This window comes from Artemia sp. Qi Xiang Cuo, chromosome 19 (genome assembly GCF_049724085.1).
Source record: "Artemia sp. Qi Xiang Cuo chromosome 19, ASM4972408v1, whole genome shotgun sequence".
NCBI classification, from domain to species: Eukaryota; Metazoa; Arthropoda; class Branchiopoda; order Anostraca; family Artemiidae; genus Artemia; species Artemia sp. Qi Xiang Cuo.
In genome coordinates this window covers 57115527-57142869 of record NC_142812.1, presented here as the reverse complement: position 1 = coordinate 57142869, position 27343 = coordinate 57115527, and the positions used below count along the sequence as shown (strand labels likewise).

The following is a 27343-nucleotide window of genomic DNA, read 5'->3' as shown; positions in this document are numbered from 1 at the left end:
TAAAATTGCTTTATACACTAGAAAATATCATCATTTGTAAGGACCAAGTTTTAAAACGGTCAACTCAAAATTGTATTTTTGTTTTTATTGAGAGCAGGTAAAAATCGAAGCTAGGTGTTTTCTTTACTTAGTCTTTTAATGCAAGGGGATGGAAAGTATATGCACTGAAAACACGATATGCATTTTTTAAAGTTTTCAGACAAATTAACAAAATAAAACGTGAAAAAATTTAAGATTCTAAGTTTGTCGATGGTACTCAGCCGGTGACAGGGGTTCGTGACAAAGGAGGGCGGTAGATTAAGTTTAACAAACCAAAGAAGAACAAAATTTTCATGGTATTGCTTGCGCAGTCAATGGGAAACCAGAACTGTTGCAGTATATCCTCATAATTGTGAAATTACTGGAATTGCTTTTCAACAATACTGGATCGATTGGATGTTAGAACTTTTTCTTGACACTGTTTTTGTCATTCACCGACGAAAAACATTGTTTGGCGGTACTAAATAGCCTAAATCAGTGCTCAAACCTGAACGCTATCAATAAGAATTTACAAAAAGAAAATTAATGTTGACATCAGTTCTCAAATAAGCTCATATTCGTCAAACTAAGATTTTCTGGTAACCAGCTAAATACGGGAGAAAAAAATATATAAGAATCACGTCAGTGCAAAGAATGCAAAACTGATATTTTGTTTCGCTTTCAAGATGGCAGATTATTTACCTCAGCTTGAGTTTTCGACGATGTTGACTTTAACCGTGTCCTTTTTCTTCCGATCAGACGTAGTATTCAAAATATTTTAGTTTTTTTTCCCAAACAAACCCGAAGATTTTTTTTTCACAATTGAAAATTATTGTCCAGTTGAATGTTTAAAAAAAATATTTTTGACCAATTTTACAACCTATCTATCTAACTGCCAAATTCATTTGAAAATTGAGCATTCAATTGCAGAATAAAGCTCACTTTTCCATTTTGAAAGCTCAAAACTGATAAATGGGTCATGAAACACCCTTTCAAGGTTTTTTGTCCCTAAGCAACACTACAGTCCCAAATAGCACCCGCACTGCAGTCCCTGCAGTCCCAAATGGCACCCGCACTGCAGTCCCAAATGAATATCTTTTTGAAAAACGATATTCATTTAGTCAGAGCATTGTAAAGTTCTAAATAATGTGCCTCTGGGGTACCAGGACAAGAGATTAAATTATGGCTCAATTAAGAGTAACCTTTAATTAGTCATACCTAGGTTCAGGACAGAAATCGTCTCGAGGTTAGCACAAACACTCCCAGAAAATTTTGAACAACATATGTCTCAAAATATATCGTTTGATTATTCCAGAAACTGTTTTTGAAAGTTGCCCTTCCCCCCCCCCCCCTTAATAATTTGGATTTTAGTACTCAGAGGTCAAAAATAAATAAACTCTACATAAAATCTCTAGATAAACTCTGGTTCCAGTCAAACTTCAATTTTTTTTTCTCTGAACCTTTAATTTTATTGCAATTTACTCATTAAAATTACAACTGACAGTGTCATCTATTCAGGATCAGGTGCTTCTAAAGCATAGCCTATTTTCTGAAGGGCTTTCTTAATGTCGATGTATACACTTGCATCTTCAATCGTTGGAGGTACCTGTAAGAAATTGTTTTGTGAATGTCCAGTCAGTTAAATTTTTTTGTAGCTTACGCAAGATATTGCATAAAAATGGCCAAGAAAAAACTAGGTAATTACCGATGAAGCCAGATTTACACTTTTGACTCATAGTCAGGGACCCACTCATCGAAAATGTAACAGGTTGGTTGGTGTAACAACGGAGAAGCAGAAGGTATGACAACGAATTATGGGAGAATCAATAGCACTGATTACGAACAGGGGCATTATATACTTGCCCGGGAATTGTCAGTTTTCAAATTAAAAAAAAAATTCCTTGTTAAGGAAACAATTTATATATGATGTCCAAGTTATATAAACCTCTATCAGATAATAACAGCACTTGCTTGGGAATTCGGGTTACTAAAAGGTTCACGGGTATATTCGTATAAAAAGAGGATAGAAGACATAGTTCAAATCAGCATGTCAGATCAAAGACGCAAAATTGTTCAAATAAATACCACAGTAAAACATTTAAAAATGCCTTAGGATTTTAGAAATGCCTAGGTGAGACATGGCCCAAAATTGGTCGGGAACCACTGATCTAGAGACTTATAAACTCAAAAAGCAAATTAAACAAATTAACCTTTCTCACTTACATCTGATCAAGGGCCAGCGAGGATTAGAACCAGAATGATTTGAGTAATGAGCGAGCATGGTCCGTAGGAAACTAATCAAGTGCATACATGATTGAAGGCAGACTGTTTTTTATACAAGAAATCAAGAAAAAAAATTAGTAATTGCTAAAAATGCAAAATATTAAGAAACTTAGAAGCACTCTTTATATGAGAAGAACCTGAAATTGAAAAGTTGGAAGAATGTCACTACATTCTGGTTAATACGCATATGAATCAGGAATGAAATACTAATAATATGGAAAATACTAATATTAATGCATAAGTGAAAATACTAATAATATGGACCAAATAAGTACTTAAGTAACCACTTAAAGAAGTAATTAAATACTTAAAGTACTAAATAAGCACTTAAATAAGTACTTAATAAGTACTAAGTACTTTTCCAATACCAAATGCTAAGTATTTTATGTAATGAACTTGTTAATAAAATATGGTTAAAATATAATAGCTCAGCATACAAAACTTGTCAATCCGAGTCTGAACTATAGATAGAAGAGACTTTAAAAGTTATATAACTTCAGAAGAACTAGTTATATAGCATAGAGGAAGCATTTAATCGCTTCCTTCAACATCCACTAATTAAATCACGAGGTCTATTTCCTGCAAATTAAAAAGTTTTTGTACAGCGCTTCGGTGAGAAATACTCGCCGTCATTCTGCCGTGCCATCCGGAAATGCCATTAAGTTAGACACAAATGGCATAACCTTACCAAACTGAAATGTCTATCAAACTGTAAGAGATCTAGAAACTGTGGCTTTGCTAAATTTAATTGTAAATTTTAAGCCAAAAGGGAGGTAAACGCGCATGACATTAAAAACTAGTGTGAGAGGGTAGCAAATGCTTGAGCTACCACTTTTGGGGGTATAAATGTACTCACAAGTCATTACGAGACATACTCACAAGACATTGTCCTATATAACTTCGAACCTATTAATCCTGCTATATATACGCTGAAGCAAGAAATAATTATGGTTCTTAATAACTGTATACCGGACTTAAATCTGAACCGTTGTGACGTCAAAGACGTGTTCAGAATGTTTGCGGGACCAGTTGTACTAAACATGAACTCTGTTGAATTTCGCGGGGTAATTCTTAAGTCTAATCCCCTATAGAAGAGAAATGTGTTGTCAGCTGCCCCTGGTTATACTGCCAGGCAAATCGAATCTCCTAAAAACCTATAACCGGTTTTAGATTTCACTCTGTCAAAAAGCATTCAAGTTAAGATTAAGGAAGAAAAGTCATGCATCGACGGCAGAGTGTTTGCTTATGACTTTCCTTAGGACTGTCTTAAGGAAGTTACCACCGGCTCTAGTGAAGTGAACAAACAGGAGCCTCCTCAAAACAGGTTAGCAGAAACAAGAGAAGTCGAACTATCTAAAGAACCGGCTAGCGAAAAAACGGACATTTCCGTTGCTGGCAGAGTGGTGTCTGAATGCTCTGAGAGGTATAATCAAGCTGACAGTAATATCAAGACGAGAATTGAACTTAATATATGTGATTCAAAACCACATTTCTCGAAAGGGGTTCTGTTTCCTGTCCGGAATTCTTTAATAGCTGTGAAAAATACCCAAAAGTTAAAAGCCTGGGAGGTCATAAGCCCGGATGATCGAAATCGCATTGAAGTCCGTTATGTTGCAAGACAGAACTCTAAATCTGGCGGTGGAAGATTTAACTATAGGGACCAGTCGAGGAGCATCAAAACTGCATCAGTAAAAGATTATTCTAGACTTTTTTACTTATCGGATGAGCCAGAAATTCCCTCTTTTCTGCAGACACACGGCCAGCGTCTTCTAAGTGAATAGGGACAGTGTGGCCATGTTTGCGAGTAATCATGTGGAATGTCCAGAGTGTGAGAAATAAGGTTGAACAAGTACAGAAGGACCAAGGTGGTGTTGATATTATTGCTCTTCTGGAGTCGTGGCATAGTGACGATACAGTGCCTTATTTTGAAGGATACTGGGTAGAAAATGTGGCGCGTAAACCAGCAAAGAATATGAGATATTATGGAGGTATTTTGTTGTTAATTAAGCAAGGTCGTATCGGAGAATATTATATGGGTTAGGATTCATCTTGTTAGTGGTAAGAGTTTGATTTTAGGTGCCGTGTATATTGCCCCCCAGAATAGTTCGTATGTAGTAGAAGTGACATGGGATTTATTTGAGGAGGAGCTTAGGCAATTGCGATCACGTTTTGATAAGGATTATTTTTTGGTGGTGGGGGACTTTAATGCTTATACGGGAATATATAAGGAGATTAATCAAGTTTCATTTGCTGATACGCCGGACCTGATACCTGATATTTATTAAACATCTCGAAGGAGCACAGACATTGAAAGAAGGGTTAATTATTGTGGTAAATCGCTTCTGGAACTGTGTTCAGTCAATGTATGAGTGATTGCACATGGAAGATTTGGGAAGGATGGGGAGTAGAATGAGTTTACTTCTCTTTCGGTGACAAACCCTAGTGTAACTGTTATGCTTTTGTTGGTATTGAACTAGTGGCCCTGATTGTTGATGTTGAGGTTCTTAGGGTCGTAGGCTCTGACCATTTACCGGTTGAGATTAAGCTTTGCCTTGGAAGAGGAGTTCCAAGGAATAAAAAAGGTGATAGTCCTACTAGGAGGGTTACAAAGGATCTTTGTTTTTCAGGGAAGTTTTTAAAGAGTAAATGGAGTAAAGAGGAGCTGGAGTTGATGAAAGAGGAGTTTTTGAGGCCTCAAATAATTGAGAAAGTTGAGAGTCTGCATGATGAAACAAGAGATATAGATGAAATTTTGGAAGATTCGGGTTTTGTGATTTATGAGTGTGCTCGTGTGTCAGAGAAACCAAATATGAAAAGGAAAAATAGTTGTTTTGATGATGAATGTAGTTCTTTTAAAAAGGAGTTGGAAGAGTTATTAGATCGTGTAAATGCTTACTGCATAGAGGAAAACAGACAGGGCTTATTTTTACGGTTTATGGAGATGATAAGAGAATATACAAGATTATAACGGAGAAACCAACGAGAGAAAGTTAGAGAGGAACAGTAAGAGATATAGGAGGATTATATGGTAAGCGGATCCAAAGTAATTTCGGTTAGGAATAAGGCAGGAGAATGAACAAGGAAAAGGCCAATTACAAATCCCTGAAGCTGATACTTGGCCTAGTTTTCTTGAGAGTATAGATTAAAAGATTCTAGTGGCATTGATAGTGAAGAATCAAGGGTTGCTCCGCAGTTTCCGATGAAAGGAAAAGATTATGAGTTAGTGAAGGAGGTAACCTCAGATGAAGCTAGGAAAGTAGTTAAGAAGATGAAGGGAGGATTAGGGCCAGAAATAGATGGTATACCAGCAGTTTTGTTAAAAAGGTTTCTTGATTTTTTTTTCTAGTTTTAGTGAATATTTTTAATAGAATTATAAGTAGCGGTGTATGGCCTTCCCTATGGAAAGTATCGATTATGGTGCTTCTATTTAAGAAAGGTAGTCCTAGTTATCATGATAGATATAGGTGATAGCATTAGCACCTGCACTTAGTAAAATTTCTAAAAGGATTTCGGACACTCGATTGATTGAATGGCTGGAGGGATATAGGGTAATTAAAGAGGAGCAGGGGGTCTCAGGAAAGGGTATAGTACGTCGGATAGAGCATTTGTGTTAAGTGCACTGATAGAGAAGTATGGATCAGGTAGAAAAAAGCTGTACGTTGCGTTTCTAGACTTAAGAAAGGCATTCAACAATGTAGATAGAGCTCTCCTTGAAAAGTGTTTAAGAGATGTAGGTCTACCTTTAAGTTTTATTCGTTTATTTGTTCGTATGTATTCTGGGACTAAGTCTATGGTCAGGGTTGCAGGCTCGGGATTTTCTAGGCTATTTGACCTTAAGAAAGGAGTGAAGCAGCGCAGCGCCATGTCCTCGCGACTGTTCGGTTTGTTTTTGAATGATATGGTGGAGTTTTTGGAAGAAAAATGGGCTCCAAAGCTGTGTCTTGGAAAAATTAATTTTTCGGTGTTATTATTTGTGGATGACACTGCATTGGTGGCGAAGTTGGCAAGGGAGCTTCAGATGTTACTGGATTTAATTGAGGAATACTTACAAATGAAAAGTTACGGCTGAACGTTATGAAAACTAAAGTGGTTGTTTTCAGTAAAAGGAATGAAAAAATTGATAATATATTTGTTTTTGGAGGATAAAAATCTTCCGAAGTAATGGTGGATGGAGTTCTCATATTAAAAAAGTGTTAAATAGGGGAAGAGCTGCAACATTTTCGCTTTTCAGGAATAAAATTAGTGGAATAAAGAATTTGTCTTTGCATAAGAGGTTTTTTTTATCTAAGATTATGCCGATTCTTCATTACGGGGCAGAGATCTGGGGACATGAGAACGCTGCCCAGTTCAGCTACGTTATTTTAAGAGATTGTACGGGTTGCATAGAATGACTTATACCCAGTTTCTTAAAGGAGACCTTGGACTGTGGTCTCTTAAAAGCACAGTTTATAGAATTAGCAGTATGATCATACCCTATCTCACCCATTATAAAAACCCGGACCAAGGTGCGAGTGCTCCAGAGAACGTTTTTGCAGATATAAACATATACGGCATTAGATCTTTTCACGGGTAGACAAGTCAGATTTCTCTTGGACACGAAACAAGTGGAAACCCGCTATTACGAATAATGCACTTTGTAACCATTTCTCATTGACTGACGGAAACAGACTAACCCGCTAATGTATAAATAAGTGGGAGGAGCTTTTTGTTCGTACCGAGAATGAAGACCAGAAATGATCTGCGATAAACTTACTGGATAATTCCATAAACTGTGCTTAAAAGTTATAGGACAGTCCAAATGATAAAATTTTGGCTAAGGGTTGTACAGTTACCCAGTGATAGGTTACTGAAGGCTGCATATGATGAGTTACTTCAGCTACATAGGAAAAGATCTTGGCCTTTTAAAGTTAAAGAGGTATTGGATAAAACAGGTTTTTCTTTCGCATGGAATGACGGCCTTGGACCAACTAGTCAACAATTACAGTTGGACAAGGAAATTAAGCGGGTGCTGGACGACCAGACGATACAGAAATGGGTTGAGGAGATTGAGAATTCGGAAACTTTAAGGTATTATAATGAGGTTAAGATAATTTATGGTCAGGAATTTTACTTTAAGTTAAATTTACCGTCTAGATACCTTACATATCGGATGCAGCTACGATCTAATTGCCTTCCGATTCGTTCGAGATTGAAAGTTTTTGAAAGGAGGAAAAGTGTCCCGGACGGCAGGTTTGCTTGCCCTCTTTGTCAAGAAAAGGAGGAGAATTTGGAGTATTGTCTGGGTCGTTGTCGAGATCTTTTGGGGGTAAGGGAAAGTTTATTTGGGAATGATGGAGTGCTGCTTCCTGATGCCTTGAAAAGTACGTCGTCACAATTTATTTGTCTAGTGGGAAGATATCTTGATGAGTATTTTGCAAAAAGAAGAGAGTAGTTTTTATTTTATTTTTATTTTTTTCTTTATTATTGTGACGAGTGCTGCAATTTGTTAATCTTGTATGTTATTTGTGTACATGGCCACATTTTGGCTCGAAATACACGTTATCTTATCTATCTTATCTTAATTAAATCACGAGGTCTATTTCCTGCAAATTAAAAAGTTTTTGTACAGCGCTTCGATGAGAAATACTCGCCGTCATTCTGCCCCGCCATCTGGAAATGCCATTAAGTTTGACACAAATGGCATAACATTACCAAACTGAAATGTCTATCAAACTGTAAGAGATCTAGAAACTGTGGCTTTGCTAAATTTAATTGTAAATTTTAAGCCAAAAGGGAGGTAAACGCGCATGACATTAAAAACTAGTGTGAGAGGGTAGCAAATGCTTGAGCTACCACTTTTGAGGGTATAAATGTACTCACAAGTCATTACGGGTGGAGTCTCTCAGACCCCAGTGCTAAGTTTATTGTCCATCTTGTACTACTTGGTTATGCTAGGAGACTGATATCTCGTGTATTCTTCAGACCAGTTGAGTTCTAAACCTCAGCAAAAGAACATCTTGAAATCCCTTACAGTTGCGTAGATACAGGGCTCTGGCGTTTCACAGACCCTACCCAGGGCAGATAAAGGGCCATTGGAACGATTAGGCCCAATCGGGCCCCGCGTTTGAAAGGGCCCCGTGCCGCCACCAAAATGATTTTTTTTTTCGAAATTGTAAAATATTCTCAACAATTCCAGTAAGCGTTGCTTCTAGAGATAGACCTTTTCCAGGCTAAAGCCAATAAAAAATGTCTGATATCAACAATGGATCGGAAAAGATTAAATAGTTTAACAATTATGCGTATTGAAAGTGAAGACGCAATGAAATTAGATTCCAAACAGTATTAGAAGAATCTGTAGAATAAAACTTAGAAACATGTAAATTCATTTATTCATGTCTAGTGATGTAAATTTCAAGAGGTATTTTCAGCAGTTTTCTAATATCTAGAGGACAAAAACATAAATTAATCAAAGCTCAAATGAGGACAAAAAAGGACATAAGAGGACTAAAATGTAAGCTCCAAATGAACAAACTGGACCATCAAATAAGACAAGATAAAGAGAGCAACCTGAGAGATGCAAATGAACAGGTCTAAATGAACAACCTAGACCATCAAAAGTGACAGAACCAATCTAAGCAGCTAAGGCAAGGAGTATTGAAAAAAAATTCTGAAGCAATGATGAACGAAAATGAAGATTAAAGACATATCTAATGAGAATATTTGAGAAAAGGACAATTACAAAGATTCAACAACAAAATTGAAGAACAAAGAAATATGCTGTTAAAAGATAAGTGGCAGCGAGAATTAGAACGAATCAAGAATGAAAATGAAGAACAAAGAAATATCAAGAACAAAGAAGAACAAAGAAGATCAGTGGCAGTGAGAATTACAAACAACAGCGGGAATCAAAAAGTGTCAAAAATGAAAGGGAAAGAACAAATAACTGTGGGGTCAGCAGACACACGAAAGTAAGTATTAGAACGTATTAAAAATGACAGTGGAGATCAAAGGATTGTGCTGTTAGAAGATAAGCGACAGCAAGAAGTAGAATAAGTGAAAAATGAAAACGAAAAAGAAAGAAATATTACGTTAGACGAACAAAACAATCAAAATCTTTTAATCCAACAAACCGTGGCACAAAACCGAGTAAAAACCTACAAAGATGCCTTAAACTACGCATGTGTTAATTACAAGTCATTGGGACCTTTCAACGTCGTATGTATTCACTGTGGAGTCCTCCATTTTCGCGTAGAAAAAGTAGCCAACAAACGTGAATTATTAGACGGTTGCTGCCTGCTTGGTCTAATTACATTACCACATACTTGATTTCCAAATGAATTAGTTTGGCCTCTTATAGGACATTACTTGCTCTCTAGTTCCACAAACAAATACAAAACTTAAACTTTATATTTTCCTTTAGCTTCTTTCAACGGTAAGCGATGATCAAATCATCAATCGTCATAATATTTTCAGCTTCAAAGTAGCGGGACAAATTAATCGAAAAATCAATTTAGTGGTGGATCCATTACAAACCCCCGAAGGTGATTTTGAACCCTAAATTTTTAGATCCCGGTGCTAAAAAGCACCTTGCATATCTTTTAGATTATTCTCTTGTAACACAATGTATCTCTTGGAAGAAATATTGCGAAACACAAACAACTATGCCAAAGATAACATGAAAATACGAGAAGTGGAAGATGATTTAAATTGTTGCTCCAACTTGTTGCTCCACTGGAGCAAGAGTCACAGATAGAAGACAAGTGACAATGAGAATCAATATTTAAAAGTCTGCTCTGTAGCTGTTGGTCTCCCGTTACTATATACACAAATATATATATATATATATATATATATATATATATATATATATATATATATATATATATATATATATATATATATATATATATATATATATATATATATATATATATATATATATATATATATATTTTGGTTTTCAAAGCGGGAAAAGATCATTTATAGCTAGGATCTAGTATCCTATGAAACACCCGACAAACCGGACCAATATTACGAACAAGCCAAAGACTTTTTACAGAGGAGGCACGAGAGCCTGTAATCTTGTTATACACTTTTCAGGTCTAAAGGACAGGCGAGAGAAGAAAGACCACAAACCTCCTGAAAAGGGATGTGACCTTTTCATCACAGCCGAGATCTTTGAGAAGATTGTCCTTCACATCAATGCCAAGATTGACGAGTACGGTCTGTATTATAACTTTAGAATTGTAGATAAGCAAACACACTTGAAACCAGTCAATGTCATAGAGGTGCGAATGTTTTCAAGCCTTCTGTATCTCTCTAGTGTATTCAAATTGGACATTAGAGATTGCGAAGGTCTCTTTGGAGCTGATGGAACTAGGCGGGACATTTACCGCGCTACGGTGAGCTTGAAGTGATTCCATTATCTGGAAAACTGTTTTCGGTTCGATAATGGCACACACGTCACGAAAGAGGTGGAAATCAAGCTCCCAGAAAAGACTTGTTGACCTCTTCATCGCAAACTGAAAAGGAAATCATTCAAAAGGCAAGTGCCTGACGATTCATGAAATGCTAGTTGCATTTAGAGGATGATGCAAATTCAAGAACTACACTTGTTCATAACTGGACAAGTATGGCATCAATAATCCATTTCTAGTAGTCTTTGAGATATTTTATCTATCTAATGTCTTTTCATAGGAAAAGAAACATCTACATAGGAAAAGAAACATCTATGGTTGATATCCACAATGCTTCAGTTCAGCATAACCCTCGAGGGTTATACAAACATAACCCTAGTAGATCACTCGAAGGGTCCGATTCCCAACACAAAAGTGGTCAACTGTTTCATGTCCATAGAGCTCATGGAAATACTCAGACACTTAAGAATGACCAACGTAGGCATGGTGAAAAAAATGAAAGAGAAATCAATCCCCTTTTTTTGCTAGTCATACAAGGGAACCCAACTCATCTATTCTCGGAATTAGAGACCATGCAATCATGGACATAAGATGGAGTCAATGCCAATGTTATTCGGAGCTGCTCAAGACCCAAAGAAGAAGAATTGACCCGAAGAAAAATGCAGATAGAGTTAAGAAGATCCCACATTGAATCGCAACTTAGGATCAGAGCAACCCTCCAAAGGATCCCACGAGCAGCACTGCTGTAATTTCACCAAAACCCATATTATGATTTTCAGCTGAGAATGTCCCCCAGGCCTCTTTGTCAGATTCCAATGACCAAAAAGGTCGTTGCATCACTTGACTCCTAAGAGAGGACCCGAAATCCAAGTATATCTGCCCTTCTTGCCAAAAAAAGTGTATTTGTGGAACATGCCAAGTTTTTATGTCCAAAATGCAATGGAATGATTTTTGTGTTTTAGTGCTTGTAAGTGATATATCCGAATATGTTGTAAGCAAGATTGCGATAGATTTACAACGGTTTTTTCTCGAATTTTTAAAAAGTGGAGTCCTGCAGTCCCCACCCTGCAGTTAGTGTAACATTTTTTAACCTGCCAGTTAAGAGCTAAGCACGTAAAGAGGTATAGGTTTTTACGACATGTGACGACAATTGCATTCTTGTAAATAAAAAGAAAATTTTCTTTTACCAAAGGATCAAGCTTTGACTTCTCTATCTGCTGCAGCAGCAAAGCAATATTTTCCAGCAATCAACATTTTTCGATAGCCTGAGCCACAAGTTTTTTGTTTTAGAGAGCATAAAACCCATTATACCACAGCCAAAACGGCACAAAGAAGACAAATTGACAAACTGAGTCATTTAATAGATTCTTGTAAAGGTAACGTATAGGCACTAAATATCAACGGAGTCGAGCAAAACTTTCTGCTTTTAAAATTTGAATGACATCCTTAATACCTTATAATGATACATCAAAAGGACAACAATGTCTTTGTCGCTCGCATCGACATATAAAACACCGAAAGCCCTCTTTGAGCAGTCCAACATGCCCAGCACAACTGCAGTGTCTGCCTCTTCAGAGGTACAACTTTGAACGCAGTTCAAAGTGTAAAACTGAACTTCCTCTGGTGAGCATGAACACTCTCACTCGGTCTTGAAACTCTCAAGAGAGGCGGATAATCTCGTTTGAAGTGCAAAGACTGAGTTTTCAAATTCATGAAATTGATGAAATAAAAGGTCAATCACTCTTGTCTTTGCCTTGGAATTTAGTAGTAATGAATTACAATCCTCTAGCTTTAACTGTCAACCAAGAGATACTGCCAATTTTCTTTGAAACCTTCACACTTAGTTGCAATCACCACGGTTCTTCAAGCAGATCACGTTGCCTTCTTTGTTGCAGTATCCAAAAATTCCATCATATCTATCTGCAAAGGACGTGTATTTCCTCAATGTCTTTATTAAAAGGTACAAGGATAGAAAGTGTTCGATGTCCTTAGGTCTCAAGGGCTTCGGATTCAATGTGCGAGTGGCTTCTGAGGCGTGGTATCAACATCACCACGCTTGAACGAGTCGACTCACTGATAATTTACAGCACTAAAGGACCAGTTTTTTAGTTTTCTTTGCTCACTATTCATCACATTCACTTTGCCAAAAGTAGCTTCCTCCCCTCCGAATTAGTTTTCCAGCACTCTGTTTCCAGTATAGACCAGTAAATCTACGGAAAAAATCGACGATCTGGGACAAAATTTCATTATAAGTGATTTTTACGCCATTTTGTAGAGAATAAAATTCTGTACAACATACCAAAAGTCCCCAAGAATCCTCTTGGTGTAACAGGGTGAAAAAAGGGGGGGGGAATCCAGAGGAAAACTCTAAAATTTACGACCGGTAGTTTTTGATGCTGATAATGGCATTCCTGATGCTCTCGGATCCAAGAGGATCGAATATGCTTTTTTATTGCTGTGTTCCCCCGTTTCCCCACTTACAAGGGGAAAAGAGGGGGAAATAAAGATCATGTACAGCAGTCTGCAAGACTTGTTTTCTATGGTTTCCCAGTGCGAGAAGAATAAAGATGTTACTTTAATTGCTCTGTCATTAGCCTTTCCCCCGTTTTCCAGTTACAAGGGAAAAAGAGGGAGAGATCAAGATATTCTTAAAGAAAAAGATAGTCAGAGGGCTCTATAAAATTTGGAGAGGAGACAAAGGTCTATCAACTCTACCTTAAAGCCCTCTAGCACCGTTTTGATGACAGTTCAATATCATATTCCCTGGTGCCTGTTTGCTGGAGATTCTAATAGAGCATTTATACATATTGGAAATCCGAGCGGATTGTTAAAACCGGTCGGAAAATGGGCACTCTTTTCACAATCCGCTCAGATTTCCGCTATGTGTGAATGCGCTATAAGTCTAAGTGCATACACTTGCTGCCACCTAGTGAAAGCTTTAACATAAGACATGACCATTGGACACATTTGCTGATCATAAAGGTAAGACAGTTTTGTTTTTATAATTATCAAGAAGAACCTCGGGAAGAAAGTGAAGATTCAAAGCAACAAAAGAGAAGGCTAGTAGGAAGAGAGTTCCAAACACACAGACAATGCCAGTAAGAGGTTTTTCCTTTACATAATTTCGCAGCGACATCTAGCGGCATGAGGTGAAAATAATACAATGCTTTTGGTAGATGATACTAAGATACTTCGTCATTACGACGATGATTTGCATTTTACCATGAGATGGCTAATGTTCTATCGCCCGAGCCACATTATAGTCAGACTTGTGGCTGCTAAACCCAATGTCTTGGATACGAATACAGCGTCTGACTAGTGACCTAGTTTTTGAAATTCGCACTAGCCCATCCCTTCAAGGGTTTCTCTAAAGCGGCGCTCACACGCAGGTCGCAAACTACTATTAAGTCCACTTTACGACCGGTCGTAAGGTTTAAAGTACATTCCTGCACTGATCTAAAGTGGTCGTTAAGGTCGTAAAGTGAATTCAAACTTTAGTGAAAATTTGCAACTTTCCTTATAGCTCAAGCTATTTTCAGATGTTTTATGTTGTAAGTCAGAGCAGAAATAGATACTTGGAAAGTGCGGCGCTTCCTGTTTAAGACGCTGACTGTATAGTTTCTCAACTCTATTTTGACCTGTGAACGAGTGGTAAACCTTACGTACAACTTAAGGTACTTTGGTTCCTCACTTTACGTCCAATGTCTGAGTGCCACTTAATTGGCCAAAATTCTTAACTGCGCCGTCTTGCTTGAGGCTGATTAGAGGTGTCAAGCTCACAAATCTAATGGACAGATTTACTTTGTGGGTTGTTTTCGTGTCAGAAACAGGGCTTAGGTTTAGCAGAAAGTGTGACTACAATGTGGCTCGTACAAAATGCTCCTCTTTCTGGCCTAATAAATTTTTGTTTGCATTTTTCATATGACACCCTATTCATGAAGGAAGAAGATGAACGTTACAAGCTCTGCAGCCGAAGCATCTGTAATGGTGGTGAAAGTGTCAGCATCATAAACAAAGGAGCTCTTCAGATCAACGAGGCATGTATGCAACGGGGTGAACAGATAACAGTTGAAGACGATGAAATAGTGCACAACCAGTGCAGAAAAGACTACTGCCGTCCGACGTCCACTGCTTGTCTCGTAAAAAGAAAGAATGACGATTCCTGTGATAATGAAGCTTCTCTAAACAGATCCACTAGATCTAGTCAAGACGCATACAATGTGAAGTCCAACATATGTTTTGCAGTACGAAGCTAGTCCTTCTGTCTGAGACGAAAAAAGCCAAAAATGATGAGTGCCAAAAAGTAACCACAATTGAAGTGAAAAAATTGCTTCTTCAGTGCTGTAATCACAGGCAGCGCGCTAGCGCTGCCTAAGTAAAGACCGATGGGGGCACAATGTGTTTTTTTTCTCCATACCCAGGCACTTCGTATCGAAGGATTCGTCGTAAAAACTTCGAAAAGCGCTCATTCGATTGGAAATTGGAGTGGCTAGTGCCCTTTTTTATAGTCAAAATTGATTGGAGGGCAACTAGCCCCCCCCCACGCCCATCGTTCCCCCAAACACATCCAATCAAAATTTTGAGATAGCTCTTTTGTTCAGCGTAGTTGATTTCCCCATAGAAAATATGTTTTTGAAGAGGAAACTCCCCCACAACCCTCTGGGCACGGTTTGTAAGTTATGCCCTGGGGGCATATAAGGTTTTTATAGAAGGTGTTGTCGTAGAAACTTCAAAACAGGCTCGTTCCATTGGTAATTCAAAGGGCTAGTGCCCTTTTTAATAGTCGAAAGTGATTAGAGGGCAACTATCCCCCCCCCACGCCCAACATTCCCCCAAACAAAACCAATCAAAATTTTGAGATATCTATTTTGTTCAGCGTAGTTAATTTCCAGATAGAAAATATGTTTTTGAGGAGGACACTCCTCCAAAACCCTCAGGGCAAGGGTTGTAAGTTATGCCCTGGGGGCATATAAGGTTTTTTATAGAAGGAGTTGTCGTAGAAACTTCAAAACAGGCTCATTACATTGGAAATTCAAAGGGCTAGTGCCCTTTTTAAAAGTCAAAAGTGATTGGAGGGCAACTAGCCCCCCCCCCCTCCACGCCCATTATTTCCCAAAACACATCCAATCAAAATTTGGAGGTAGCCATTTTGTTCAGCGTAGTTGATTTCCACATAGAAAATACGTTTTTGAGGAGGTCACTCCCCCACAACCCTCAGGGCAAGGGTTTTGAGTTATGCCCTGGGGGCATATAAGGTTTTTTAGAGAAGAAGTTGTTGTAGAAATTACAAATCAGGATCATTCGATTGGAAATTCAAACGGTTAGTGCCCTTTCTAAAAGCCAAAAGTGATTAGAGGGCCACTAGCCCCCCCCCATTCCTATCATTCCCCCAAACACCTCCAATCAAAATTGTGATATAGCCATGTTGTTCAGCGTAGTTTATTTCCAGATAGAAAATATGGTTTTGAGGAGAACACTCCCCCCCAACCCTCACGGCAAGGGTTTTAAGTTATGCCCTGGGGGCATGTTTTTATAGAAGGTGTTGTCGTAGAAACTTCAAAACAGGCTCATTCGATTGGAAATTCAAAGGGCTAGTACCCTTTTTAACAGTCGAAAATGATTAGAGGGCAACTAGCCCCCCTCACACCCATCATTCCCCCAAACATATCCAATAAAAACAGTGAGATAGCCATTTTGTTCAGCGTAGTTGATTTCCAGATAGAAAATCTGTTTTTGAGGAGGATACTCCCCCACATCCCTCAGGGCAAGGGTTTTGAGTTATGCCCTGGGGGTATATCAGGTTTTTAAAGAAGGTGTTGTCGTAAAAACTTCAATAAAAGCTCATTCGACTGGAAATTCAAAGGGCTAGTGCCCTTTTTAATAGTCGAAAGTAATTGGATTGAAACTAGCCCCCGCCCCTCACACCCATCATTCCCCCAAACACATCCAATAAAAATATTGAGATAGCCATTTTGTTCAGGGTAGTTGATTTTCAGATAGAAAACATATTTTTGAGGAGGACGCTCCCCCACAACCCTCAGGAAAAAGGATTATAAGTTATGCCCTGGGGGCATATAAGGTTTTTATTGAAATCTGTGTCGTAGTAACTTGAAAAGGGGCTCTTTCGATCTGAAATCCAAAGCGCTAGTGCCATTTTTAAATTCCGAAATTGATTTGAGGACAGCTAACCCTCCTCTTACGCCCACCTTTTCACCCAGCACACCCAACAACAATGTTTAGATGGCTCTTTTCTTCAGTGTAGTCGAAAGTTTTGGAAATTAGGCCTTTAAGGATGACAACCCCTCCCCCCACAGCCCTCAGGGCAAGGGTTGTAAGTTATGCCCTGGGGGCTTATAAAGTTTTATTGAAATCATTGTCTTAGAAACTTCAAAAGAGATCATTCAATTGGAAATTTAAAGGGCTAGTGCCTTTTTTAATAGTTGAAAGTGATTGGATAGCGACTAACACCCCTCTCACGCCCACCCTTTTCCCAAACACATTGAATTAAAATTTTGAGATATCCATTTTGTTCAACGTAGTTGAAAGTTCTGGAAATTAGGTCTTTTAGGATGATAACCCCCTCAGGAACCTCAGTGCAAGGGTTGTAAGTTATGCCCTGGGGGCATATAAGGTTTCGAATAAGGTTCAAAATCGAAAGGCGTAGTGCCCTTTTTAATAGTCGAAAGTGATTGGAAGACTTGACATTTTTGTATGGTAAAGATACAAATGATTACAAATGAATGAAAATAAAAAATACAAACGAATGTGCATTTTCGGTTTAACATACATATACTGATATTTAATAATCAATATGTTAGTATTATTTGATTTATTAAAGTTGTTAAAGTAATAACGTTAATGTTGTTTCAGTAAAGTGTAAATTATGATCTGGCTTTGGGAAGGAACTTATGTTAATTTCTGCTCGTTTTGAGTTTGACTCGGTTATTTATTGTAATTTCTGTTCTTTTTTGGGTTTCATTTATTTATTGGTGATGATTTGTGGTAGTTTCACGCTTGGTAGATTATTTGATTTTATTTTTGCTCATTTTTTGTTTAATGGAGTTCTTTACTTTTCTTTGAAAAACTCATGTTGTGGAAAAAGTTTTTTTAATTAATTCTAGGGAAAATGACGATTGGGCTAATGCTATCCACGGCAGTCTGAATTCTATAAGCTCGGATTTGCATGCAGCTGATTCAGTGTATCATAAGATATGCTACTCTAACTTTAAAACTCTAAGAGAGATTCCAAAGCGGTACTCTAGTGCAACTGATCTGTTGAACGCTGCTGGAAGGCCACAGGAGAGTACAAATTGAGATGCATTCATTAAAGCTGTTAATTATTTCGAAGAACTCGAAGATGAACAGTTTACAGTGAAAGATATAGCAGAGAATATGAGGCTTTTTCTTCGACCAGATCTGTCGCTGTACACGACAAAGCATATAAAATGACTCCTGAATGAAACCTACGGAGACCGCATATTTATATCTGACATAAGCCCACAGATTGGTGTTTTGACTTTCCGACAAACAGCAAATGAGATCCTTCGTGATTTTTACAGAACTCCACAGCCGAATGAAGAAGACCAGCTGAAGCTCAGGATATAGACAGTGGTCAAAGTAATTTTTTGAATGACATTAGGTTAGTGCAGTGTACAGACTCTGACTACCCGAGCCTGAGCAGTATGGAAGAAAAGGAAAAAGTTATGAACTTCTTGCCACAATCTCTGAGGCTCTTTCTTTCTCTACTAATCAAGAATCAGACAAGGACCTGCTGGTAGGTTCAATCGGTCAAGCAATAATGCAGGCTTGCCGCCCCCGATCTTTGCTCGCTCCTTTACAAGTATACCTAGGAGTCTAGTTACACCAACAATCTGGTTCACATTTTCTTATCCACCAGCTGAATAGGCTAGGTTTTTCTACGTCTTACTCTGAAGTGCTTCGTTCGAGCGTTCTGCCACAGTAACTCATGGTACAGAATTTACAGGGATGAATCCTGGAACTTTCATCCAGTTCATTGGGGACAATGTCGACCACGACATTTGCATTATCTACGGAAAAGGTGATTTCCATGGGAAGGGCATATTAGCTGCTGCCACAATAGGCTACCCAAATTTCCAGTCTTAATCCCAAGAGCAGTTGTAAACCTTGAAGTACTCCAGCAGGTTGGACAAGTGCCATTCTTCTTCTACAACAGAAGCCAACAGGAGAACAGTCTTGTGTACAAACCCCTCCCGACCATCACCTTCGACGGCAAGATTGATGGCATTGACCTACTAAGGCATGCAAGCTGAATACATGACACGAAACGGGTCGGATGGAGTGGATTTATGCAACCAATTCACCATGGGTCACACAAAAACACTTCGTCGATTATTTTTCTGCCTAAGATCGATTATAATCCCTCCGATCTTTCTTGTGCATACACGACCTTACATTTAATCTCTGATAAAGCACGACAGCACGGAATGGTACCAGTTGTGACTTTCAACCGACCTTTGAGCATGGAAGAGGTGAACATCATCAATGCTGAGCCTGCTGATAGTCCTCTAAAGGCAGAAGTTCCAAAGAACGGTGGTCTCCATTGCCGTGACAGGTTTGTCACTATATTCTTGTTGGCCACGCTCTTCTTGGTTGCGACACAACGTCCCGTTTGTTTGGGATAGGAAAGCAGGCTGTCCTGCCATTCCTGAAAAGCCATGAAGAATTTAGGAATAACTGTGAAGCATTCCTTAATCCGCGCTCTACTAAGGAAGAAGTCCAGCAATCTGGTGAAAATATTTTGATTTGTTTCTACAACGCTAAGAAAGGGGAGGGTCTCAGTAAAGCTGGGTACAGGTTTTTTTTTTGAAAAACTGAATAGCTCACAGAAATCAACTTTTGTGAACCCAGAGAGACTTCCACCAACTCAATCGGTTGCGAAATTTCATTCTTAGAGAGCCTTCTATCAGGTAATGGAATGGCGTAATATCGCGTCAGAACTCGACCCAAAAGGCTGAGGTTGGTGATTACGTGACGGATGCCCCACTCTGATCATGATAGACATCGGACCTGCTCTTTCTCATCTGTTAAATGTGATTCGTTGCAGCTGCACGTGTTCTAACTGTTACATATCACGCTGTAGCTGCCAAAAAATGGATTGCCTTGCACACTTGCTTGCAAAGACCTGTCAAAAGATTGCGTGTTCCAATAAAGATGCTTTTGTTGATAACAATGAAGAAGACGATGTTTAGTAAAAATGCTTTATCTTTTCCTTTTTTGTTTAATCAAAACCGTAATTATCTTTCGCTGTGATTACCGAAGTTACCTGATTTGTATCATTTTTTATATTTAGTTTTGTCTTATTATATAGTCGAAGTAAATCTGCCCACGTACTCCGAAGGCCCAATGCATTGTCTCGCCTACGGTGAAAACACTGCAAAAACGTAAGATACGAATCTATTACCATGTTTTTTGAAATCATCGAGTCAAAAAACCTTGGGGGCAACATTTTCACTAGCCATATCGCACGACACTCGAGGATATTGTTTTCTCCCCACCCGCTCCCCCGCTAAAGGGGGAAATTGAACCAAGTCCAGTGAAAAAACAACATAACTTTCTTTTTTCGATTTCTCCGCGCAGAAATAGAGCAGACATGAAGTTCGAGCGCATGATAAATCTGCCCCTGAATTTTTACAATTTTCCCCCTTTTCCCCTGTTTTTTTTTTACCCTGTTCCACCCAGGGGATTGTTGGGGACTTTTGATATGTTGTATAGAATTTTTCTCTACAAGACGGTGTAAAAATCTTTTATATTGCAATTTTGTCCCAGAGTTTCGTAGACTTACTGGAATATAGCTCACACTATGAGAGGATTGTCAGCAATCTCACTAGTAAATATTCTAAGAGCAGGAATATTGAGCAAATCGTCGTCACTACATTGACAGGGATTGAGAGACCATAGACTTCACTTTCTCAACAGCTATATGCTACTGCAAAGGGAAGAAAGGATTACCTCCATGGTGAGTAGTGTCAAAACCAGTCATTTAGACAATACGTAGCGTCTCAGTGACTAGCTGAGACTCCCAGATAAAACAGAAGAGCTATAGCCCACTTCACAATTCATTCATAATAATCTCTGTAATTCTCCCCTCTGTCTTCGAATCCAAATTAACAGTGGATTCTATGGCATGATCAGGGAATATTCAATTGGATTTGGCTTTTCACCTTTTCAGATTAAACAATACAGAATGCCTGTTGTAGAGTTGGGGCTAAATCTTGTGTCTCTGGTATTTACTCAATGAAGCAAGTCCCGCAACTATGATGACCACGTGCCATTCAACAAGAAAGAATTTGGCTCACTCCTGCAAGGCGACTACCCCTATCACCAGATCTTTCACTGTGCAAAAACTGCTAAAAAATCAGTATTACTTCTCTGTACTGCTTTTAGAACTTAGAGGTTTGAGAGCAACTATGGGATCTCTCAAATATTCTCAGCCATGGGGATAATACAGCGAACTTTTCGCTGCATTAAGATATAAGGGTATCCCCTCCAGAAATTTTCAAGTTTTGCAGTAAGTTTCAAATTTCTTCAAAAACAGTGATGCATGATCAATTGCCTGATTAAGTGCAAAAATCTTCAAAAGGTTCACAATTCAGAACAGACCTCAAGGGCTCAAAACCTCAAGGGCTAATGTATGAGCTGGCAGCACTTAATTATATTGTTGTTTGCTCATCACGGGTTGGTTTGGCTCCGCAATGGTTTCCACACTCCAATTTTTAATTCCTAAGCAAAAAACCTGAAGAAGCTAAAAGATATTAAAACTTTCTATAGTAAAACTTTGAAGACAAAAAATGAAGAGAAACTGATTTTGAAAAAAAAAATGTTTTCCGAATTTTAAGTATTTCAAATAAGCGTAAAGAGCAATAGTAACATTTAAGTTAAGCCGAAATAAAGTCTTATGATAACTCAAACTTTAAAAAACCAGAAATTACAGTCAATAAATAAATGAAATTCCGAATGAACAGAAAATAAAATAAATAGCAACATACAACATACAGAAGAGAGATATTGATATACATAAATAAATAAATCTTAAAATAGTAGAATTAAGATGAACAACCAAGCCAAACTGAAAAGGAAAGGAAATTATTAAAACCAGGAATAGGGTTGATGCTCTTCCCTTGCCCATAAAGGTTCTAAATATTATGGCATAATTTATGTTTTCTTGAATACAATATTTATTTTGAACAGTGTGGTTTAACTTTTTAGTACTTCGAAAAAATTCAAAAAAATATATATAAAATCAAGAGAATCACTACGGGGATTTGACAGAACTAACGAAAACAAACTGAATGGTTGATTAATAGTTGTTTTACTCCCTAGAAATCCCGGCAATTCAAGTTTTAATTTAACAGAATCTTTTGATTTATCAATACAGAAATTATAAAACATTAATGTTTAAAATATATTTAATTTTCCTTAAAGCGCAATGGACGCAATAATCTTAAGAAGATCTTTGGGCGGGGGAGGGCATTAGCCTTTCCCCTGTTTTAGTAGTCTCTGATTGTTTGAAATATGACTTGACTATTCAATTTTATCTATCACTGTTTGCTTTATATATAGTTTAATATATATATAATATAGTGTAGTATATATTAATATAGTATAATTTTATTATATATGCTTTATATATAGTTATTTACCTTAATTACTTTTCTTTTCGGGTTTCATTTGTTCATTGATGGTAGTTTCTGGTTGTTCAAAGTTTGAATTATCACTAAAACTTTTCCGCTTAGCTTAAAGGTTAATATGGCTCTTTACTATCGCTTGAATTTTTCTTTGGAGGGGGGGGAATAATTTTTCTAAAAATGAATTTTTCTTCGTTTCGATTTTCAAAATCTTATTATACAAAGTTCCAATATTTGTTCCAGACTTCCAGCTTTCTAATTTTAATTCTTTTTTCTGGTCGCCAATAGGTAATTTTTAGCTTAAACATTGAAAATCATTAACAAAATTTACCAACGCGAGACAGTATTGGCAGTGTAGGTGTATGTAGTTTTGATTTTACCCAAAGGTGTGACTGTAAAGTAGCCCAGACACGACGTCTTTTCACTCTGCGCTCGTAAATTTCTACGCAAAGTGGTCAAGTTACATTACGTTAAATATAACATTTTGCGCTTAAACAAGTCCTTCCCCACTAAGACTAACGTAAAAAAACAGCTATAAAACCAAAATAACATTTTCTACGGTACTTGTATGATATACCCCCTTCAGCTCAAGACGTAAAGTTAGGTCAATCCTATTAAAATATACCTAAATATGATAAAAATATAAAACTTTGGAAACAAATTTGGGCTATGTATTTGCACATGGGGGAGGGGGGTAAGGAACAGTGGGTCTGCATGCAAAATGTGTTACCTACAATTATTCTGATATTGTGAAGTAAGAATTGTTTTCTAAATTCACACTGTCCAAATACTTTACCCCCACCCCACCCATAATGTGCAAATACATAGCCCAAATATATATTTCCCATTTATCCTGTCATTTCTCTTTGCACTTTCTCATGCTAAGTTGAAAGAAACTAGCGAAAGAAACCGGTTTACAGTGCATCAATGCATGAACAACTTGAGCTTCAGGTGTTATGTTATACAAGTACCTTTTCTGGATTCATCACAATCAATATAAACAAACTATTCAAAATTTAAATATACGAAACGGAGATGGAGATTCAAGGACTGATCAGACGGAAAAAACTTTCTAGGAAAAGTTTATCAACTTATTTTCAAATCCATTAATTGTTGTTCAGAGAACGGTGTAACGTTGCTGCTACAATGTTGACTTTTTCATATCGTAATTCCGGTGGCCGGTGTTTACCACCCCGCCCCGGTGATTACCCCCCGGAAAATAGCCCTCGCTGAAAATTCCCCCACGGAAAAGCCCCGCGGAAAATATCCCATTCACGAAAAATATCCCCCGCGGAAAATACCCCCAGTGGAAAACACCCCCCCTGAAAATACCCCACCGAAAAATACCCCCCACCTGCGGAAAATACCCTCCGGAAAATACCCTCCCCCCATGGAAAATAAGGCTTCAGAAATTTGAGGATTTTATTTGAGTTTTTTCCGTAGGGGGAAGCAGTTTGGTATTTGTGTATTTTACGCCACTCACTCAATTTTACGCTGTATAAAACTCGAGAACAAACCAGTTTCTTCGTTAGTTTCTCTCAGGCTAGCACGAGACAAGACAAAGACAAGTGACATAATAGATAGGAAATATATAATTTGGGCTATATATTTGCACATAAGAGGGGGGGGATAAATTATTTGGAAATTTTGAAGTCAGAAAACAATTCTTACTTTATAATATGCAGAAAGATTTTACCTAATTTACCCCCCCCCCCCCCTAATATGTAAATACATAGCCCAAATTTCTTTCTAAAGTAACGAAGAAACCAGTTTGTTCTCGATTTTTACACGTCGTAATCTTGAGTGAGTGAGTCCATTATTGAGTAAGAACTGTTTTCTGACTTCAAACTGTCCAAATACTTTACCCCCCCCCCTATTTGCAAATATATAACCCGAATTTATATATTTAATTACTTATTTTCCATCTGTTCTACCATTTGTATTTGTCTAGTCTTACGCTAAGCAGAAAGAAACTAAAGGAGAAATCTGCTTGTTCTCAAGTTTTACGAAGCGTAAACTCGAGTAAATGGCGGATAATACACAAGTACCAAAATTCCTACTCCCTTCCGCGGGGGGTATTTTCCGCGGTGGGTATTTTCTGGGGGTATTTTCTGCGGGGGGGGAGGTGTTTTCCACGGGGGTTTTCCGCGGGAGTATTTTCCGGGGGTGTTTTCCGTGGTGGGGGGGGGTATTTTTCGGGGGGTAATCGCCGGAGGGGGGGGGTTAATGCCTAGAATCGCTTAAGAAATGTCGTTGAAAAAATGAAGAAATGCTGAAGAAAATTGAAAAATTGATCAAAATTGTAATGAATGTTTCTACAGCGCGAAGCGGTCTTACGGCATGGATTCAAAGGCTATACAGCGTTGTGTTACAGTACCAGTAGAGCCATGATTCTCAACGAAAAGTGCACGCCCCACCAGCTGGGAATGGCAATATTTTGGTGGGTATGGACAGGAAGTGTGGCTTTCGGCTGACTATACCTTAGAACTTTAATTATGAAAAAACATTTTTCACGTGAATGACGTTACATTCATATGCGTTTAAAGAGAGAAAAACATACATTATAGTATTGCAATGACATTATACATTGTGTAAGAGGCGTTGTATTCAGACAGTATTTTGCATTATTATAATTTATACCAAAAAGACAGCCCAAAAAAAGATACCAAATCACTGGCCTTTTAAGCTTTCTTCAGGTGAATAGACGTAAAATTTTGAATTACCCAGCTTAAATATCACGAGGAGGCCATCAGGATTTTAAAAATTCCTTGGTAGCGCATCGCTCAGAATCGGTTGGGAACCTCTGCAATAGAGTCGACGCAGTTAAAAACCTGTAGGATCTTACCTTGACAAGTTTTGATCGAGCTAGGTCGGAGATAGACTTTCGTGCAATTTTGCCTGACCGAGTTTTTGGCAAGGACTGAACTTTAACAGCTAAGCGGAAAGCCGCTACTGGTCCAATCATTCTTCTAACTAAAGCTACGACTTCTTTATTTAGTTGCTCTTCTTCTATTTCACAGTCTGCAAAACAAATTTAATTGATCAAGAAAAAATTTCGGATATATTTAACAAAAAAACTTTAGGATCTATATAAATTTACCCAAAAATTTCTTTTAATGAAATTCTGTAATCAAATTTAGAATCTAAAATGACTTTCGAAATAGAGAAAATGTTCCATCGAATGGTTTCATTGAAGTGAGACGTATCGTAAAATAGTGAAAGAAAGGTTGAGATGGCTAGGGCACGTTGTGCGAATTGTTCTTTTCGACCAACCGTCTAGGGCTAAACGGAAAGCAGGTCGTCCTCGTCTGGGGTGGGAGGACGTCATAAAGAAAGATTTAAAGGAAATTGGAACTTCGTGGGAGGGTGTGAAAAGGGAGGCTTTGAATAGATTGGGATGGAGGAGGGGCGTGCGTAGCTGTGTTGGCCTCAGGTGGCTTGGTGCTGCGGTGAGTTGTTAGTAGTAGTAGTAGTCTCGGCATCTTCTAACAGTATTTTCTACGAATAATTTTAGGAGTTTAGCATAATTCTATGGATTCAAGAGACTTGCTAAACCAAAAGATGTGCATGAAAAGTTTGTAAGACAAAACTTCCAGTTAGAAAAGCTTTTTAAATTACTATTTAATAACAAACAATCCTAAAATGTGATGGACATCAATGATTCGATCATCTGATGTCAACAAATTATTTTTATCATATCCGATTATAATTTTCTGATCTGGCCACAGCTAAAGAAATCCTAACATTATTACATTTTTTTGGTCTTACTCCAGACTAATTTGAGGCACCATGCTTCTCTTTAATTTCCCTTTCTTTAATTTCTGTTGTTCTTTAATTTTTGTTGTTCTTTAATTTCTGTTGTTCTTTAATTTCTGTTGTTCTTTAATTTCTGTTGTTCTTTAATTTCTGTTGTTCTTTAATTTATGTTGTTCTTTAATTTCTGTTGTTATTTAATTTTTGTTGTTATTTAATTTCTGTTGTTATTTAATTTTTGTTGTTCTTTAATTTTTGTTGTTCTTTAATTTATGTTGTTCTTTAATTTTTGTTGTTATTTATTTTATGTTGTTCTTTAATTTTTGTTGTTCTTTAATTTCTGTTGTTCTTTAATTTCTGTTGTTCTTTAATTTCTGTTGTTCTTTAATTTCTGTTGTTCTTTAATTTTTTGTTGTTCTTTAATTTCTGTTGTTCTTTAATTTCTGTTGTTCTTTAATTTCTGTTGTTCTTTAATTTTTGTTGTTCTTTAATTTCTGTTGTTCTTTAATTTCTGTTGTTCTTTAATTTCTGTTGTTCTTTAATTTCTGTTGTTCTTTAATTTCTGTTGTTCTTTAATTTTTGTTGTTCTTTAATTTATGTTGTTCTTTAATTTATGTTGTTCTTTAATTTCTGTTGTTCTTTAATTTTTGCTTAGTTCTTTAATTTCTGTTGTTCTTTAATGTCTGTTGTTCTTTAATTTCTGTTGTTCTTTAATTTCTGTTGTTCTTTAATTTTTGTTGTTCTTTAATTTCTGTTGTTCTTTAATTTCTGTTGTTCTTTAATTTCTGTTGTTCTTTAATTTCTGTTGTTCTTTAATTTCTGTTGTTCTTTAATTTCTGTTTTTCTTTAATTTATGTTGTTCTTTAATTTCTGTTGTTCTTTAATTTTTGTTGTTCTTTAATTTCTGTTGTTCTTTAATTTCTGTTGTTCTTTAATTTCTGTTGTTCTTTAATTTCTGTTGTTCTTTAATTTGTGTTGTTCTTTAATTTCTGTTGTTCTTTAATTTCTGTTGTTCTTTAATTTCTGTTGTTCTTTTTCTAATTTCTGTTGTTCTTTAATTTTTGTTGTTCTTTAATTTTTGTTGTTCTTTAATTTTTGTTGTTCTTTAATTTCTGTTGTTCTTTAATTTTTGTTGTTCTTTAATTTCTGTTGTTCTTTAATTTCTGTTGTTCTTTAATTTTTGTTGTTCTTTAATTTCTGTTGTTATTTAATTTTTGTTGTTATTTA

General features: G+C 37.2%; 2 protein-coding genes across 2 annotated transcripts in view; both read right to left on the bottom strand.

The window, feature by feature from the left end:
• Nucleotides 1–27343, bottom strand: part of LOC148941039 (acyl-CoA synthetase short-chain family member 3, mitochondrial-like) — a 316825-nt gene that overhangs the window by 223152 nt on the left and 66330 nt on the right. The gene's annotated exons all lie outside the window — the stretch shown is intronic.
• On the bottom strand, nucleotides 1451–25379 carry LOC148941040 (acyl-CoA synthetase short-chain family member 3, mitochondrial-like). The gene is made up of 2 exons (XM_089105585.1): nucleotides 25209–25379; nucleotides 1451–1624 (listed from the first exon to the last, which is right to left on the bottom strand). The coding sequence occupies exons 1-2, from the start codon at nucleotides 25326–25328 to the stop codon at nucleotides 1529–1531; spliced, it is 216 nt and encodes a 71-aa protein (XP_088961711.1). The 5' UTR covers nucleotides 25329–25379; the 3' UTR covers nucleotides 1451–1528.